The 17,716-nt window shown below is 50.3% G+C and overlaps 1 protein-coding gene across 1 annotated transcript; it reads left to right on the forward strand.

Moving 5' to 3' along the window:
• The first annotated feature begins 3,320 nt into the window (after positions 1-3,320).
• On the forward strand, positions 3,321-14,875 carry ANKRD52 (ankyrin repeat domain 52). Its single transcript, XM_074270016.1, has 28 exons — positions 3,321-3,482; positions 3,809-3,892; positions 4,153-4,231; positions 4,344-4,414; positions 5,327-5,527; positions 5,813-5,900; positions 6,064-6,206; positions 6,434-6,646; positions 7,023-7,101; positions 7,482-7,596; positions 7,734-7,816; positions 7,922-8,039; positions 8,239-8,307; positions 8,445-8,585; positions 8,684-8,764; positions 9,450-9,561; positions 9,723-9,794; positions 10,109-10,310; positions 11,059-11,146; positions 11,238-11,355; positions 12,175-12,394; positions 12,591-12,678; positions 12,789-12,872; positions 13,000-13,145; positions 13,405-13,487; positions 13,755-13,837; positions 14,001-14,092; positions 14,534-14,875. The coding sequence occupies exons 1-28, from the start codon at positions 3,456-3,458 to the stop codon at positions 14,782-14,784; spliced, it is 3,231 nt and encodes a 1,076-aa protein (XP_074126117.1). The 5' UTR covers positions 3,321-3,455; the 3' UTR covers positions 14,785-14,875.
• Positions 14,876-17,716: the final 2,841 nt, after the last annotated feature.

The raw sequence follows: 17,716 nt of genomic DNA on the forward strand, positions 1-17,716 counted from the left end.
CAACAACATTAACTTTTACAAAGGAATACTTATAAGACATAGGAAGAACAGAAATACAAAACATTTTCCCCAATAGCTAGGGACTTAGTCCAATAGTATAGTTTTCTTATGGAGTCATTAACTTCTATGTTTTTCATTCTAATTTTCAAGGACTTTATTCCTCAGATAAGCTCTGTAACTCTTGTGCTAAGTTTTTAGTTGTCTAAGACTTTCTTCCATAGCTCTCATTTCTTTTCCAATATTTCCTTTAACTCTCTCATTTGTAAAAAATAGTTTTGTGATCCTTAAAAAAAAAACAAGGAAAAAACCCATCTTGCCTCATTTATTCTAGGAATTCTAGTTGAACATGTGCTCAAGTTGTGTTTAATTTTGAGCTATGCATGCAGATATTTTGGAACCATTCTTTTTTTTAGTTTGTGTCTAAGGTGTCTCTGTCACCATAAAATCTCTTTGTGGTAAGATTCTATTTTTCTTTCTTTTTAAAATAATAGCTTTTATTTTTTAAAATACATGTAAAAAGTTTTCAACATTTACCCTTACAAAGCCTTGTGTTCCATGTTTTTCTCCCTCCCTCCTCTCTTCCTCCTCTAGATAGTAAGTAATCCAATATAGGTTAAACATGTACAATTCTTCTAAACATATTTCATGCTATCATGCTGCAAAAGAAAAATCAGATCAAAGAAAAAAAATGGGAAAAAACAAACAAACAAACAAGCAAACAACAACAATGTGATCCACATTCAGTACCACAGTCCTCTCTCTGGGTGTAGACTGCTCTCTTCATCACAAGAACTGGCCTGAATCACCTCATTGTTGAAAAGAGCCACATCCATCATAGTTGACCATCACACAATCTTCTTGATGCTGTGTACAATGTTTTCTTGGTCCTACTCACTTCACTCAGCATCAGCTCACATAAGTCTCTCCAGGCCTTTCTGAAATCATCCTGTTAATCATTTCTTATAGAATAATAATATTCTCTTATATTTATATACCATAACTTATTTATCCATTCCCCAACTGATGGACATACGATTCTATTTTTCTTTGCTCATTCTAACTGAAATCTAGACTTAACTTCTGGATTTCAGATTTTGTGTTAGAGTCTTGGTATAGGGTGAAGTCTTATTGTTTCCTTTGTGATCTGAGCTGTGCACCTTCTAATTTGGGTTTGGGTCTGAGCAACACAACTGTGGTCTTGCTCTTGGTCAGAAATCCCAGTAGAAAGTTACAGGATTCAGCTACTGTCAGCAATCCAAAAAACTCTGCAGATTCAGAGTGATAGAATTGCAAGCTTTCCTTTGTCTTCAGACTGATTTGGAGGTAGGATCTGAGACCTGTTGCACTCCCAGGGTCAGAGACACACAACTGCTATTTGCTTCTGTTCATGTTCCTTTTCTACTACAGAACCACAGCCTTACAGGCTCCTTGTTCTGGATGGGCCCAGGTTGTCCTTTCAGTCTGCAGTAGATCTATGATCCATCTCTGGAGTATGAGGGAGCCAGCTCTTCCTGCCCTAGTGTATAGTCACTGGCCCTCATTCAGTCCCTGCTACTAGAAGGCTGTGCACTACGTCCTCCCTAGTTAGGCCCCACCCCCAATATCTGAAGACATTTCTGTTTTCCTGTACCGAGGTTGGAAAACTCAGTGATTTTTTTTCCTTTGGATTTGCCTGTCAGGATTCATTTTGGTACATTTTCTAGATTTTTGTGGAATAATTATAAGGAGAAGACGGCTTAGATTGCTTTCTCTTTATCATCTTGTCTGGCTCCTGAAAATTTACTATGCTTAATTCCTGCAAGCAAAATAATGTCAAGGCCCCTTGGCTCTACATGGTTCATAAGTAAGCTGAGCAGGGTGAAAGCTTTGCACTGGCCCTACAGATCCCAGGCCACATAGAGGAAAATGTGTCCCCCAATTGTTGGGGGAAAGGTTTTCTATCTCCTTGAAGTCTGTGCATCTTAACCCTCTGATTAAGGTATAATCTTGTAAGAAGGGGTCTTCCTGGCTTTCTCCTAGGAGGACATAGTTTGGTGGAAAGAGCACTAAATTTGGAGCCAAGAAGGGGCAGCTAGATGGGGCACCATGAAGTCAGGAGGATCTGAGTTCAAATCCGGCCTCAGACATTTGTCTAACATCTCCTAGCTCTGTGATTCTGGGTAACCCTTAACCCCAATTGTCTCAAAACCCCCAATGGATGGGGTTCTAGTGGCAGCCAGAGAGGTGCGGAAATCCCCCCTGATGGGAGGCGCAGGTCCTTTGTGAAAGAATGGAAATTGCTTTTGGATGCAGGGACACTGCGGTCCTGGGGGCAGAGAGAAAGTCTTCACAGCGGGAAGGCGTCTGGCCCGCAGCTTTCCCAGGGGACCCGCACCGTCCTGCTTCGGACATTCTGCAAAGAACTGGGTGCACAAAACGTACTTTACGAGCACCTGGGGGGAGGGACAGAGGCAGGCCGAGCTGACCATTAGACCAAGCTCTTTTTAAGAGGCGCCCCCACAAAAAGATCAGGGCCTGCTTTTGACCAAGGTTTCCAACTGCATGTGATGTTTCACTTGTCTGGGAGCAAAGCTCTCCCTCAGACTCTGGGGCGTCCAGAAGGCCAGGAATCAAAAGGGACAGACTTTCAGAGTGTCCATTTTACAGACCAAAAGGGAACACAGTCTCAACCCCTCCCCCATTAAAACCATTCCTTCCCCAAGAAACATTTGGAGTCTGAAGACTTGAGTTGGAATCCCAACTTTGTTCCTGGTTGTGTAATCCAAGTGCCTCAGTCTTCCCTTCTGTACAATGGACTGCCTGGTGACTTCAGAGCGGCCCTTTGGCCACTCGGGTTCCTCATCTGTAAGATGATGGGACTGGACTAGATGGGTTCCCTTTGAGGCCTGTCATATGACTGAGAAGTCCGTTCCAGTTTTAAACCCTAGAAGGCTAGATTTCCAGAGCTCCTCCACCACTTCCTGATCCTCTTTTTGATCCTGGGCCCTCTCTGGGGGAGGGTCTGACCCACAAGTGGGGCTGTTTGGCCACTAGGGGCGCTGCTGTCTGGGGTTGGCCACCAGAGGGAGCTGTGCGCTCGGTTTGACCGCCAGGAGCACTGCGGTGCTAGGTCCTGCCGCTAGGGGGAGCCTCAGAGTCGGTTGCGAGACGCTGTGGAGCCAGAATTGGCCGCCAGGGGGCGGAGCGCAGCCAGGTCTGTTCGCCACCGGTGCTACGGGACGACGGTGGGGCCGGCAGGCCCTGTCGGGAGGTCCGGGGGGCCGGAGCTGCGGGGCCCGGTGTGGCCGCCAGGGGGTGCTGCCGGCTCCCGCTCGCCCGCCTCCCGGTAGGCGGGGCCCCGCTCTCCCAGCAGCCGCTACCGTCGCTGCCGCCGCCGCCGCCGCTGCCCCGTGTCCCCGGTGGAGCCGCCGCCGCTGCCGCCGGGAGCTCGATGCGGACGGAGCCTGGGCCGGGCCATGGGGATCCTGAGCATCACGGACCAGGTGAGTCACCGTGCTGGCCGCCGCCCGCCGGGCGCTGCCGCCACGCGAGCTCGGGGATGTGCGGCCTAGGCCTAGTCCGCGCCCCGGCCTCCCGCGGCCCCGGCCCCCCGCTCCTCGGCCCCCGGGCCGGGTCGCGCCGGCCTCCCCGCGGCCCGCCCCGCCCCGCGCCGCCCCGCATCGTGCACACCCAGCCCGCCCGCAGGGCCGGCCGGCCCCGCCTCCGCGGCCCGCTGCCCTTGCGGCGGTGACAGGGCGCCCGCCGGGCCCCTCGAGGCGCCCTCCCGGCCAGCCCCCTGACCCACCCGCCCGCCGCTCTCTCCCCGCAGCCGCCCCTGGTCCAAGCCATCTTTAGCCGGGATGTGGAGGAAGTGCGCTCCCTCCTCTCGCAGAAGGAGAACATCAACGTGCTGGTGAGCTGGGGGCGGCCGGCCCCCACCCCCGCCCCCGCCCCGGGGGGAGGTGCCCAGAAGTGGGGGGCGGGGGGCCGGCCCCGCCCCGCCCGGGGGACCCCCTTCTGGCGGGGTGAGACAGCATTCCCTTTTCTCCCTGTGCACTCCCTGGAACAGAGGCCAACACGTAGGAAGGTGCAGGGCTAAGGCAGGTGATGGAGGGCCCGCCGGAGCGGAGGCGGCGCCAGGTTTGACCCGGCTGTGGCCCTTTCCGTTTCTAGGACCAAGAGAGAAGAACCCCTCTGCATGCTGCTGCATATGTAGGAGATGTCCCCATCCTCCAGTTGCTACTGCTGTCAGGTAAGCGGAGCAGGGCAGCCTCGGGGCTTCTCCCAGAGCGCTCCGACCGCGGGCTCTCAGGCCTCCTCCCCCTCCCCAGTCCCACCGATGGGCATTTCTGGCTTCTCCCCAGGTGCTAATGTCAATGCTAAGGACACTCTGTGGCTGACTCCCCTACATCGAGCTGCTGCCTCTAGGAATGAGGTAGGGTCAGCTGGCTGCTTGTTCCCGCTCCCTTCTGCCCCAAAGGAATAGCTAATGAGGTGGATGGTGGAGCCTCATTGCTGTCATCCCCCTTCCCCGGTCTCATCTCCTGTGCCATCCGGGGAGGAAAGTCAGATCTTGGCTCCTCCCTCCTGACCTCTGGGCAAGGCTGTTTATGGGGGGGGCCGGGCTCTGCCAGCTGATTTGACGTCAGGGGCAGCTTAGCACTCTGCTGGCAGGCTGCAGGGGGCTCCAGTGCCAGGCCTAAATGACTCATCCCTCCCTGAGGGGCCACCCGAGAGCTTGGGCCCCTTTTGGGCCCCTCCCAGGGCTACCCTGGCACTCCCCAGGCCTGAGCCATCATCCAGAGGTCAGGGCGCTGTGCTCAGGACAGTTGCTGAGGCTGATGTGTTGAGGGGTAGAGGGCTGGCTCCATTTTCACTGAGGAATGTGGAGGTCGTCTGTTTTCTTAGGTTGATATTGGTGTTAATTTTAGTGCTTGTGGAAGGGTTGAGAAGGTGGGTGTATACATGAAAGTGGGAGGTTTTATTTCTCCTGGAATTCCCATGGGGGTTGGGAGGATCTGGGAGGCTTTAGGATGGCTAAATTTGCTGGGGGAAGGGATTGAGGGGTATGAAGACTACCACATTTGGAAGAGTAAAGTTAGTTGTGCTTCAAGAAGGGGCTGGGGGATTTAGGGTCTGTGTGTTTACTCTGGAAAGATGAGGAAGGAGGTTCCACTAAGATGGCTGTCAGTATGAAGGTGGTTTTCTTGTTTTCTTGGGGGAATTGGGAGTGAAATTGTGTGGATGAAGGGGTTCTGTGTTTACTGGATAGATGTAGTTGTTTTCAATTTCCCCCCCTCACCTCTTATTCTTTGTTCTTTCTGTCTGGACAAATTCCCACTCACAGAAAGTACTGGGGCTGCTCCTAGCACATTCCGCAGATGTGAATGCTCGGGACAAGCTATGGCAGACACCGCTGCATGTGGCTGCTGCCAACCGGGCCACCAAATGTGCTGAAGCCTTGGCCCCGCTGCTGAGCAGCCTCAACGTGGCCGATCGAAGCGGGCGCAGTGCCTTGCACCATGCCGTGCACAGTGGGCACTTGGAGGTATGGATTCCATCCACTCACTGCCTGATGATAATATGCTTGGGTTGTCCAGACACCATGGTTGTGGGGCATGGTTTTCCATGCCCATCCCTTGGTCCTTTCTCTTTTCTAGTCTTTGCTTTCCCCTTTAGTCCCTGTCCATGGTCCTTTCAGCTGTATTTTCAGTCCTCTCTTCAGTCTGCTGGGAAAGTGGAAAACCTTTAGTATAAGATTGCTGGGGACAGTGAAGGCTGGAAGGGAACTTATGCCAAGCTCTGAACAGCAATGTTCCCTGTTCTCACACAGATGGTGAACCTGCTTCTGAACAAGGGGGCCAGTCTGAATGTCTGTGACAAAAAGGAGCGGCAGCCACTACACTGGGCAGCCTTTTTAGGTGAGGAAGATTCTAGATGGAAAGAAGGTGTTTGGTTTACATAGGCATAGTTTAGAGGTTGGGAGTTCTGGGGTAGTGGTTCTGGAACAGAGTTTATTCTCTGTTCCCTTTAGGCCCACAACGTTTCTAATTTTCTCCTCATTTTCCTTCCCTTCCCTCTTAGGGCATTTGGAGGTTCTGAAGCTGTTGGTGGCCCGGGGTGCAGATCCTAGTTGCAAAGACCGGAAGGGCTATGGGCTGCTCCACACAGCTGCTGCCAATGGCCAGATTGATGTGGTCAAGCACCTGCTGCGGCTAGGGGCTGAGGTCAGGGACTTAAGAAGTGGAGAAGAGGTTGTGTGGGGAGATAAAGTCAGCATAAGGAAGCTTGGGTTTTGTGAATCTGTGGGCAGCAGGGATTTTTGGGAGGGTAGTATTGACAGCCACACGTGGGAGTTGGGGACCTAAGCAGACAGAAACTGGAGCACTGGGATTCTGGGTTTTCTTGGCCAGACAGAACATCCTCCCTATTTTGGCATTCCCCACTATTCCAGATTGATGAACCCAACGCCTATGGGAACACGGCTTTGCACATTGCTTGCTACCTGGGCCAGGATGCTGTGGCCAATGAGCTGGTGAACGCAGGCGCTAACGTCAACCAGCCCAATGACAAGGGATTTACTCCATTACATGTGGCTGCAGTCTCCACTAATGGTGCACTCTGCTTGGAACTATTGGTCAATAATGGGGCAGATGTCAATTTCCAGGTGACTGGGAAGGAGGAGGCGCCAGAAAGAAGGGAACTGAATTATGGTACAGGGATTCAGTTTTGCAGAGACCAAGTTAGAAGATCTTGATCAGGCAAACCCGGAAAGTTCCCTGGAAAATTATTAAAATCCTGGGAAGAACTTCTAGAATTTAAAGCCATAGTTACTCTCTCTCTTCCAGAACTTTATGCAATACTCTGCTGGTCTCTAGAGAAATGTCTACTTATTCTTTATAGTGATCTCACTAAGCCAGGGGCTCAGGGCATAAATGTCTGCAAATTTATTTGACTTTTCTGAACCCAAAGATTGGTCCTCTGGGGGGGAATGTGAGTTAGGTTCTTCTCCGCTTTATACTAACAGATCTTATTTTCTACAGAGCAAGGAGGGAAAGAGTCCCCTGCATATGGCTGCCATCCATGGGCGTTTCACCCGATCTCAGATCCTCATACAGAATGGTAAGTATCCTAGAGATTATGAGCTGTTCTCCTTCCTATAGGAATGCTAATTTTTATCCTCTTTGGGCTTTCAAAAGATTCTGTTATGTTAGTCACTCTTGCCTGTCTTCTTTCTTTTAAATAAGTTTTATTGATAACTTTTGTTTTTACACTGTTTAAATTTTCTTCTGTATCTTTCTCCTTCCTTTTCTCAGAGAGCCATCCCAGATAATAAAGAATACTTATTGCCTATCTTTTTTTTTTCTAATTTTATCTCTTATTTTATGAGCAGGCCCTTTCTGTTATCTGATTTTTTATAGGTTTGCTCTCCATAGCTTGTTATTAATCTTAGTTCTAAGGTCTGTTCTATGTCTGAGTTAGTATGTATATAATTTTCTCAGGTAGTGAGATTGACTGTGCTGACAAATATGGGAATACGCCGTTGCACGTGGCTGCCCGCTATGGACATGAGCTGCTCATCAGCACCCTTATGACCAATGGTGCTGATACTGCCCGGTGAGCTACCTCCCTCACCCCCAGATTTCAGAGGCTAGCTCTGCCATCTTCCCAGCTGTTTGCCAGGTGTATGGTACTGGGACAAATGAGTCTTTTTCCTAACCCACAGGCTAACTGATGTCCTCTCCTTTCTCTAGGCGAGGCATCCATGACATGTTCCCCCTGCACTTAGCTGTTCTCTTTGGATTCTCAGACTGTTGCCGTAAGCTTCTCTCCTCAGGTACATCTTATTTTGGATTTTTAGCTAGGAATTGATGGCCAATAGTATCATCCTTTCTCTGATTATGCCCAGAGGCCTGAACTATGTATATTCTTCCCCTTCCAGGTCAGCTGTACAGCATTGTGTCTTCTCTCAGCAATGAACATGTTCTCTCTGCTGGTTTTGATATCAACACACCTGATAACCTTGGCCGAACCTGTCTCCATGCTGCTGCTTCTGGAGGGTGAGAGCTGGACTGGGTCCTAGAAGTTGTTCTTTTCTCTTGCCCAATCCTATTTATTTGCTTCCAATGATGGAATCTGCAGGGAGGACATGCTTGCTGTTTTTTCCCCATTCTTGGTTCTTCCTTGGGTGCCTGCTTCTTCTAGAGAGTTCCCGGTTTGAGTACCTTAACCCTTGCTTATCCCTCCCCCTTTTCACAGGAATGTTGAATGTCTTAATTTGCTGTTGAGCAGTGGAGCTGACTTGAGAAGGAGAGACAAGTTTGGAAGGTGTGTGGGAAGGGCTAGGTGGGCTCTATGGAGTGTGGGCTGCGGAACATGAGGACGGCTTCTGACTTGATTCTTAGCAGAGTTGAGGTCTTTGTTGTCCTTTGCTTCCCCCTCATCATCTTACCATGCTCCACCAGGACCCCATTGCACTATGCAGCCGCCAATGGCAGCTACCAGTGTGCTGTGACACTGGTGACTGCTGGAGCGGGCATCAATGAGGCTGACTGTAAAGGCTGCTCCCCTCTGCACTATGCTGCCGCTTCCGACACCTATCGGAGGTAAGTCTCCCTGTCTTGTCTCCCCCTGTACCCTGAGTCCCAGCTTCTGCATCCCACCCTCCCTCCGGACTTCACCTGAATCTGCCCTTTATGCCTAGAGCGGAACCGCATGCGGCCGCCAGCCACGACCCTGAAGAGGATGAGCCACTGAAGGCATCCCGGAGGAAGGAGGCCTTCTTGTGAGTAGCTCCAAGGACCCTCAAGTCTCAAGCCTCACTTCTGTCCCTTGTGTGCTGTCTTCTCCTGGACTCTCCCTAGTCTCTTTCTCTACCAATACTCAGTACACATCGAGCAGGGCCCCAGGATCCTCAAGGAGGATGAGGCAAGGGGCTCATGTTCTAGTGAAGATTGAGGAAGCATGAGGGGTCTACACTTGTGAAATATTCCACAATCTGGAGGTGCTTTTAAACAGTTGTTTGTTTGACCTTTTGAGGCATATGAAGGAGGCAGTGTGTGGTCATTGTCTCCATTTTACAGATGAGCAAACTGAGGCTCAGAGATGTGAAGTGAGTGGCCCAGGATCACTATGGTCTATGAATGAGGGCGTGAGACTCACCCACTCATCACTCCAGCTGGAACTCTAGCTTTGGGACACATGAGATTAAGGGAGGAGACCAGGGAGGGCTGGTTTTATGGACAAGCTGGCATCTAAGCTGGCTTTGAGATAGGGAAAGGTATTCCAAGTGTGGGGAGCTACCTGAGGGAAAGGAGGGAGGACGGCAGTGAGCACAGTAGGTGAGAACTTAGCCTGTGTCCTGGGGGTAATAGAAAATATTTGTTTGCATCCTATCCATCAGCCCTTATCTCTAGCCTGTGTTCTAAGTTCTCCTAGAGTCCTTCTCTCATATGCTCTCTTCCCCTCAGCTGTCTGGAGTTTTTACTGGATAACGGTGCAGACCCTTCCCTGCGGGACAGGCAGGGTTACACAGCCGTGCACTATGCAGCCGCCTATGGCAACAGACAGAACCTTGAGCTGGTAGGTAGGGGGCAGTACTGGAAAAAGTTGAGGAGCTAAAGAGATCTGACATGATCCAGGGAGCTTAAATCAAGAAAAGGTGGGGTTCAGGGTGAGGTGGGAGACCCTAGGAGCATCCCTCATGCAGCTCCCCATCCTCACAGTCACTGTATCCTTTTCAGCTCCTAGAAATGTCTTTTAACTGCCTGGAAGATGTGGAGAACACCATTCCAGTCAGCCCTTTGCACTTAGCTGTGAGTCCTTCCTGTGGTCTCCTTCTCTTCTTCCCTACCCAAGAGTGTACTCATAGTGTACTTGGTTGCCAGTGCAGGTTGGGAGCTGGCACCTCCAAGCTCTCTTTCTAGCTTAGATTCCTTTTTTTTTCTTTGGGGGAGTGGCCTTGAGGGTGGCAGTCTGGGTAGGCATAGATGTGGGAAAGAAAAGTAACCAAAACCTGTGGTGTCTAGTGGTTTGGGAGAAATTTTATCAGGGCTCCTCCTCGTTAGGGGTAAGTAATTGGTCACATACATCACTGAGAAGCTCCATTTTGGTTTCCATGCTCTCCCAGGCCTATAATGGTCACTGTGAAGCACTGAAGACACTGGCAGAGACGCTGGTGAACCTGGATGTGAGGGACCACAAAGGCCGGACTGCATTGTTCCTGGCCACAGAACGGGGCTCCACTGAGTGTGTGGAGGTGCTCACGGCCCACGGAGCCTCTGCCCTGGTCAAGGAGCGAAAGCGGAAGTGGACACCCCTCCATGCTGCCGGTAAGGACCTCTCAGAAATTCACTCAGCCATTCTGTACAAGAGAGCAGTCAAGACAGGTCAGGTCAAATGAAAATAGAATTGGAAAATATTGAACAAAATAAAAAAACTACAATAGAACATTGGTAATATCAATATGTGCTTTTCTAAGGCACCTTGCGGCCTGCAGGCATTCTTCTATATAGTTTAATGGTGCCTCTTTTCTGTTTGACGGCACCGCTGGATTCACTGGCCTCGGACTCAAATAGAAGTCTGCTGCTATGATTTAGAAAACCACAAATTAGGATTATCTAATTAAATATATTTTTATTTATTTTTGTTAAAAAATTCCCAGTTACATTTTAATCTGGTTCCAGCAACTGGGGAGTTTTTCAGGTTAGCATTTAAATGATTCTGCTATACCTTAGCAAGTCCCTTTTTATGCAAGTCCAGTGTGGATAGGGGCAATCTGGAGAACACTCAGAACAATCTTTGTCAAGTTCTGTGTCCATTTTCTTTGGTGTTATTCTGAATCCTGTTTTAAAAGGATGTTAAGTTCCAGTGCTGGATCATCATTCTACATCTTCCCCAGAAGAAGCCCTAATGAGAACTCATGTACCTTAACACTACCCCTCTTATGACTTGATTCTGCCTTATCTGGCATTTCTCTCCAATTATCTCTTTTCCTGGTTCCTTTTTCTCCCTTGGTCTGGTCTCCATTCCTCATTTTTTGTCACCACTTAGCTCTGACATGCTTCCTTTCCCCCCCAGCTGCTTCTGGTCACACAGACTCCTTGCATCTGCTGATTGACAGTGGAGAGCGAGCTGATATCACTGATGTCATGGATGCCCATGGACAGTGAGTATAGGAGCTAAGGGGCCAGATGTTTGTGGCAGACCTTTTCTCCTCTTAACCTGACACTTTTCCCCATTTCCTCCCCTGCCTTCAGGACCCCACTAATGTTAGCCATCATGAATGGCCATGTAGATTGTGTGCATCTCCTGCTGGAAAAAGGATCAACAGCTGATGCAGCTGATCGCCGGGGTCGAACTGCCTTGCACCGTGGGGTGAGTGACAGATCTTCCTAGGCAGGGCCACTTTAACAGGTAGAAGATTTAATTGCATGAGGCTGAACTATGTTGTAAGTCAATCCAGGAAGTCCCTGAATGACCATGGACAGTGAGCCCTCTTATCATCTTATAGGTTGTTTATTAAAACCTCCATTCTATTTTCTTGACAATCTGCTGAGGGTCCACATAGTATAATAGAAGGAACATTAATCTTAGAATCAAGAGATTTTGGGTTCGAATCCAGTCTCCCAACACTTTGTCATCATGGGCAAGTCATTTAATTTCACTGAGTTTTCTCCCTCAAATGGATTTATTAACTCTGGCAGAACTTATCTCACAGGGCTATTTGGAATTTATCTTAAACCTTGAAATTATGTGAGATACATATACACACATGTGTGTGTATGTGTATGTGTGTATATATGTATATGTATACATACACATATAATCTATATGCTTATGGACATAGCTCACACACATCCATACATCCCCATCACCCACTTTTCCTCCAAATACTCTTGACCTGTCCTATGGATCAGCCCACTCATAGACTTTAAAGGCTTCATTGCTGCGTTCCCTGTATTTTCTACCTCCTCAGCTACTTCTTCTTGGAGCCTTTCTTCTTCCTTGTGTTATATTTTACAACTCCCATGTCAGAGCCTTGGGATGAATCCTTTTTGTGCTGTTTGGTTTCCATTGATAGAGTGATGGGTGGTGAAGAAAAGGAGTATTTTATTCCAGTATTCAGTGGTCAGGCTCAGGCTCTTATTCTTTGGGATGAGAAATAGGTTAACTCCCCATGTTGCTGGCTTATAGGCGGTGACTGGCTGTGAGGACTGCCTGGCTGCCCTTCTGGACCATGACGCCTTTGTACTATGCCGAGATTTTAAGGGCAGGACACCTATCCACCTGGCCTCAGCCTGTGGCCACACAGCTGTCTTGAGGACCTTGTTGCAGGCTGCCCTTTCCACAGATCCCTTGGATGCAGTAGTGGACTACAGTGGCTACTCTCCCATGCACTGGGCCTCCTACACTGGTCAGGGGCCTAGGGATGGGTGGGCACTGGGGATTAGGGGATGGGACTAAGGCTGAATATGCTTCAGGCTTTGAGAGAGCTAAACTGGGACCTGGGAGTCTGATGGGACTGATTCGGGAGATTGCTGGATTACAGACTGAATGGAGGGAGCTTTATTCTTTTTCTCTGTCTTCCTTTTTTCTTCCCCATCATTCAGGACATGAAGATTGTCTGGAGTTGTTACTTGAACACAGCCCGTTCTCATACTTGGAAGGAAACCCCTTCACTCCTTTGCACTGTGCAGTGTGAGTGACCTCCCTCCTATCCCTTCCCCAGAGGGCAATGACTCAGCTCTCAGAGTCAGATGGCCAATTTCTCTTTCTCCTCAGTAAGACTCCTTTTTCTCTTTCCTCAGAATTAACAACCAGGACAGCACCACAGAAATGCTCCTGGGAGCACTGGGTGCCAAGATTGTGAATAGCCGAGATGCCAAAGGACGGTGAGTGATCAAATCCTGGGGAGTGAGAGTGTAGGCCCCTCCATTAACTCTGCCCCGTCTCCACTAGCCTTACTCCCCTAGGCTGAGTAGCCTCCCCTGCTTTTTCTACTCCCTCCCCCACCTGCAGGACCCCCCTTCATGCTGCTGCCTTCGCAGACAATGTCTCTGGGCTCCAGATGCTGCTGAGGCACCAAGCTGAGGTGGACGCCACTGACCAGGCTGGCAGAACGGCTCTCATGACAGCAGCTGAGAATGGGCAAACCGCTGCTGTCGGTGCGTGTGGCCTAGGGGGTGGCGAGTGAGCAGGAGAAGCCCAGTTGGCATTTCTAGCTGGGCTGGGCTAGCCTCCAGCTGAGAGCAAGAGTTGGGAGGGTCGAGGGTAACAAACTGTGGTCGACAATTAAGAGTATCTCAAATGGCAGGCAGGTGGGTTTGATGGGAAGGCCAGTGCCTATTAAGTTTGGAAGGGCAGGGTTGGCTCTGTGGCCTTCAGTTGTGTGGTTTGTGATGATGTCTCTCTTTCTCCCGGCAGAGTTTCTGTTATATCAAGCAAAAGCAGACCTTACTGTGCTGGATGGGAATAAGAACACTGCCCTGCACTTGGCATGCAGCAAGGTAGGGGGCAGCATCCCTGGCAGGAGGTACAGTGCCTGTGGGGACAGCAGCAGGTTGTCAGCACAAGGAGAGTGCTGGGAAAGCTCATGTGTTGGGTAGCTAGGACAAGGAAACTGGAAGTGGCTTTGGGGTGTGTTTTGAGAGGTATGGGGGGGTCCCCTGGAACTAGTCAGACTCAGGAATACCTGTGGTTTCCCCATGCCCCCAAGCTTGTTCTCCCTTTAGAAGCCATCCTTTTATACCCTCCCTTCCCCCCCTTTTTCTCAGGGCCACGAGAAATGTGCCCTGTTAATCCTGGCGGAAACTCAAGACCTTGGCCTTATCAACGCCACCAACAGTGCACTGCAGATGTGAGTGTTCCCACCAGAGGGCTAAGGTGGGGTGGCAGATGGGAAAAAGTGGGATGTTTTCAGGGGCCTTGTTATTACTGCAAATGCCTTGCCCCGCCTCATTGGCATGCCAGGACAACTGCGTATCCCACTAATTCATTCCTCTTCTTTTTCTCCCTCCAAGGCCACTCCACATCGCTGCCCGGAATGGCCTGGCTTCTGTGGTGCAGGCGCTGCTCAGTCGTGGGGCTACAGTGCTGGCTGTAGATGAAGAAGGTGGGGTGGGGCCCAGAGCCCCCCCTGGGTTGGGGTCAGGGACACTTTATAGTAGACAACTTCCTGACCTGGGGTGTGGAAGCTTCTCCTCCCAGGGGAGCTGTTCAGGGTAGGGTAGGGGTAGGGGCCTGGGCTCCCCCATCACTCATGTTCTGGGGCCACTGAAAGGAGGCCATGTGACAGGGTTTCCTTTGGGGGTGAAGCAAAGGAGAACCATCAGAATCCCCAGGAAGGCCTGCTTTCTGCTCCTTTCTTTGCTCTCCTTTCTCCAGACACACAAATGTACACACTTTGTTGAATAAGGATGTATTTACTTGCACACTTAACCTTCTAGGAAAACTTGACTGCCCAGGCTCCCTTCTACAGATTTGTGGGGAGCCTTGCTAATGGGGGAGGAGATTTAATGGCCTGTTCCTCAGTTTCACCTGATCTGCCCTGCAGGTCACACTCCAGCCCTGGCCTGTGCGCCCAACAAAGATGTGGCGGACTGTCTGGCCTTGATCCTCTCCACCATGAAGCCTTTCCCACCCAAGGACGCCGTCAGCCCCTTCAGCTTCAGCCTGCTCAAGAACTGTGGCATCGCCGCTGCCAAGACAGTGGGTGGCTGTGGTGCCCTACCCCATGGGGCCTCCTGCCCCTACAGCCAGGAACGGCATGGCGCCATCGGGTTAGACGGCTGCTACTCAGAGTAGATCCTCCGCTGGTCTCCCCACACCGGTGACCTGATATCTTATTCTATTTATTTAGAAAATGTCTATAAATATAGGGCACTTTAAAGGAGAACACGACTTGGGTGATGGGGGGGCTGGGAGTGGGGAAAAGTTAAGGGAGAAGGAGGGAAAGAGTTGGAGATAAAACTGCTCACCCCTCTGCCACCCAAAATGAGCAGGGTATTAGTGGGCTACCAGGGAGTTTCCGGATGCTCTTGGTGCCCCCAGGGCAGGCCCTTCTGCCACTTAATCTGAAAAAAATTACTAAATGCCTGGCTCCCTTATCTCTGCCCACCCTTGCCCTTTTTCTTACCTCCTTCCATCTCCCCCATCCTGCTTTCAGCTCGACCTCTCTCTTCCTCCCTCCCACTCCCTCCTTTTTTGTCCTCTCTCCAGTTTTCCTGCCTCTGGAGCCAGGCAGTTACCTGTTCCCCATCCTGATCACTGCCCTTCCTGCTCGGCTAGCCTCTCTACCCCCGAAGCAGTGAGAAGCCTTAATTTCTGGTACTGTGTGAGCACTCTGGAGGTTCCCCCCACTTCCCATAGGGGCAGCTGGGTGGTGGAGGGAAGACTTTTAGCACTGAGGCCTGGAGCTTCTTCCTCTCCCCTCCAATCTACCCTGTCTCCCCCACCCCCTCCAATTCAAATGCAAAACACTTGAAGCAACAACTACTGTACCTGGGACTCTAAAACCTGCTCCCTTCTTTCCCTACTTCCTCATATGCAAATCAAGGGCTGGCTCTGCCCCTTCTCCCCCAGCTTGGCCCTTCTTGGTCCCCCCTCCCCCCACCATGCACTTTAACCTTGCTTCTTCATTTTAACTCTTTTTGAGGGAGAGCAGTGTCTATGGCTCCTTCCTCTTCTTTAGCTTTTCACTTTTAGGCTTGTCATGAATTTTTAAGTAAGCATTTACCCTTTAGTGGAAGAAACAAATGAATTTCCTGTCCATTTCAAAGTCACAGCCCTCTTGTATTCTCTGTGTATGTTTCAAGCATGCGCTTGTATGTGTGTGTGGAAGGAGGGCCATCCCTATCCATAGCTCCTCTGGGCCTCCCTCTTTGCCTCGACCCTCCCCTTCTGTCCAAGAACACCCCCAGCCCCAATCACTGCTGATCTGAAGCCAAAGATGGTGGGAGGGGCAGGGACAAATTCGAGACCATCTACACCTGAGACTCAGAGCCCTCCTCCAGAGCTGGAGCCCTGGGTTTAGGAGTGGGAGGGTAGACCCTGCCTCCCAGTGACAGGGGTGTGGGAGAGGGCCAGGGCCCCACCCTAAGCACCAAACTAGGGAAGGTGAGGGGGGCACATTTTATCTAAATGTAGCATTTAATTTGGCCCTGGTCCCCTTAAATGCCCTAACCATCCATCTCCCAGCTAAGCCTTCCAGAATATTTCCCTGACCCGCTCCATCCAGCGTTCCCTTCCTCACATGCAATACCTCAGCCAGGAGCCAAGACACATAACTTGAACAGAGGCCATACCCTGTCCCTTCCCTCAGTATCCCGAAGTTGAAGTCGCCATCAGTATTGTTTCCTAAAAACTGGACTGGCCTCGTTTACATAGTGCTTTTGTCGTCCCCCCCCCCACAGAGAAACACAAGGGCCCACCCCACCCCACTCCCCAACTTTGCTTGCATTCTTCACAATTTTACTTCCTTTTCTGTATTGGACTTAGGTTCTGCCATCTCTGCCTAGAATGATGTTGGGGCATTAGGGGACATCCCAGGGCCCCCTTCCTCTCCAACACCCCCAACTTCTCATTTATTCGGTTCTCTGTAGCTTGTCTGAGACTTCATCTCTGCCATTCCTCTCCGTCTTTTTGTGTTACCCATTATCTCTATGTTCCCCCTGACCCTCTTCACCTGTCCTCCCCTCTCCCCCAATCACTGTTCTAAAACCATTTCAAAGCTTCTAAATGACCATTATTGGTGAGAAGGATTGTGCAGCTTTTAGTTTTCGATCCTGTTAAAGCCAAAGGGCCTTGTGCTGCCCCTTTCCCCCATGTCCTTCCCACATTCCCTCCTTCCCTAAATGACAATCAATGTGACCTCTCTCTAAGGGCTGCAGCCCCTCCCCTCAAAAAAAAAAATCCCTGCTGGCTTTTTAAAGTGCACTCACCCCTCTGATGATTTTCTTCTCAGCCTTCTCACTCTCCCTTCCCATTCTCATTCTGATGCAGGGAGTTGGGTAGAGGGGACAACACAGATTCTCCAGAGGAGCCCATCTGTGTGTAGTCGTGTTCTCCTTTATTGATGCTCAACAACATCAGTAAGAATCTGAGTGTTTGCAAAGCGCCCCATTATTTTGCTAAAAGAGATTTCTGGTGGCTGCCCAGCCTTTGCCCCTTCGGCACAGTGTCAGCATTGCTGGGGAAATAGGGGGAAACCCTTTGCCCCTCCTCATGTCATTGGTGAGGGGGCCTGGAGGATGAGCAGCCTCCTCTCCTTATGCCAAAGGAAATTCCCTGCCCCACCCTGGGCTCCCAAGCCCCTGTTGTTTTTGAAGCATCTTGTCCCATACTCATGGCCACTGCATATTTATTTTGATTTTCAGGGTTTTTTTAAACCTTTTTTGACTTAAAACGGGTGTGGAGAAATTAGACAAAAGCAGAATGGCCCCCAGTCCTTCTCCAGGAAGGGGAGGGAGTAGACCTCTCTTTCTCCTTCCTTCCCTAGGCTCTCCTCTCTCCCCTCCCTTTTCTCCCCCCCCCCAAAAAAAAAAAGCTCTAAAGCACTTGCTTCAAGTAATAAGCACTTTTGTGGAAAGGGCCTCTCTAAAGAGGTCCTGGAGAGCAGCCCCATGGTCCCAGCAAAGAGCGCTATGGAGGAGACAGACAAATGAAATTGGTAGGAGAATGGAAAGACAGCTAATGAGAGCCAGTTTTTAGTTTCTTATTTTGGGGGCTTTTCTGATTT

The sequence above is a fragment of the Sminthopsis crassicaudata genome, chromosome 5 (genome assembly GCF_048593235.1).
Source record: "Sminthopsis crassicaudata isolate SCR6 chromosome 5, ASM4859323v1, whole genome shotgun sequence".
In the NCBI taxonomy this organism is placed as follows: domain Eukaryota; kingdom Metazoa; phylum Chordata; class Mammalia; order Dasyuromorphia; family Dasyuridae; genus Sminthopsis; species Sminthopsis crassicaudata.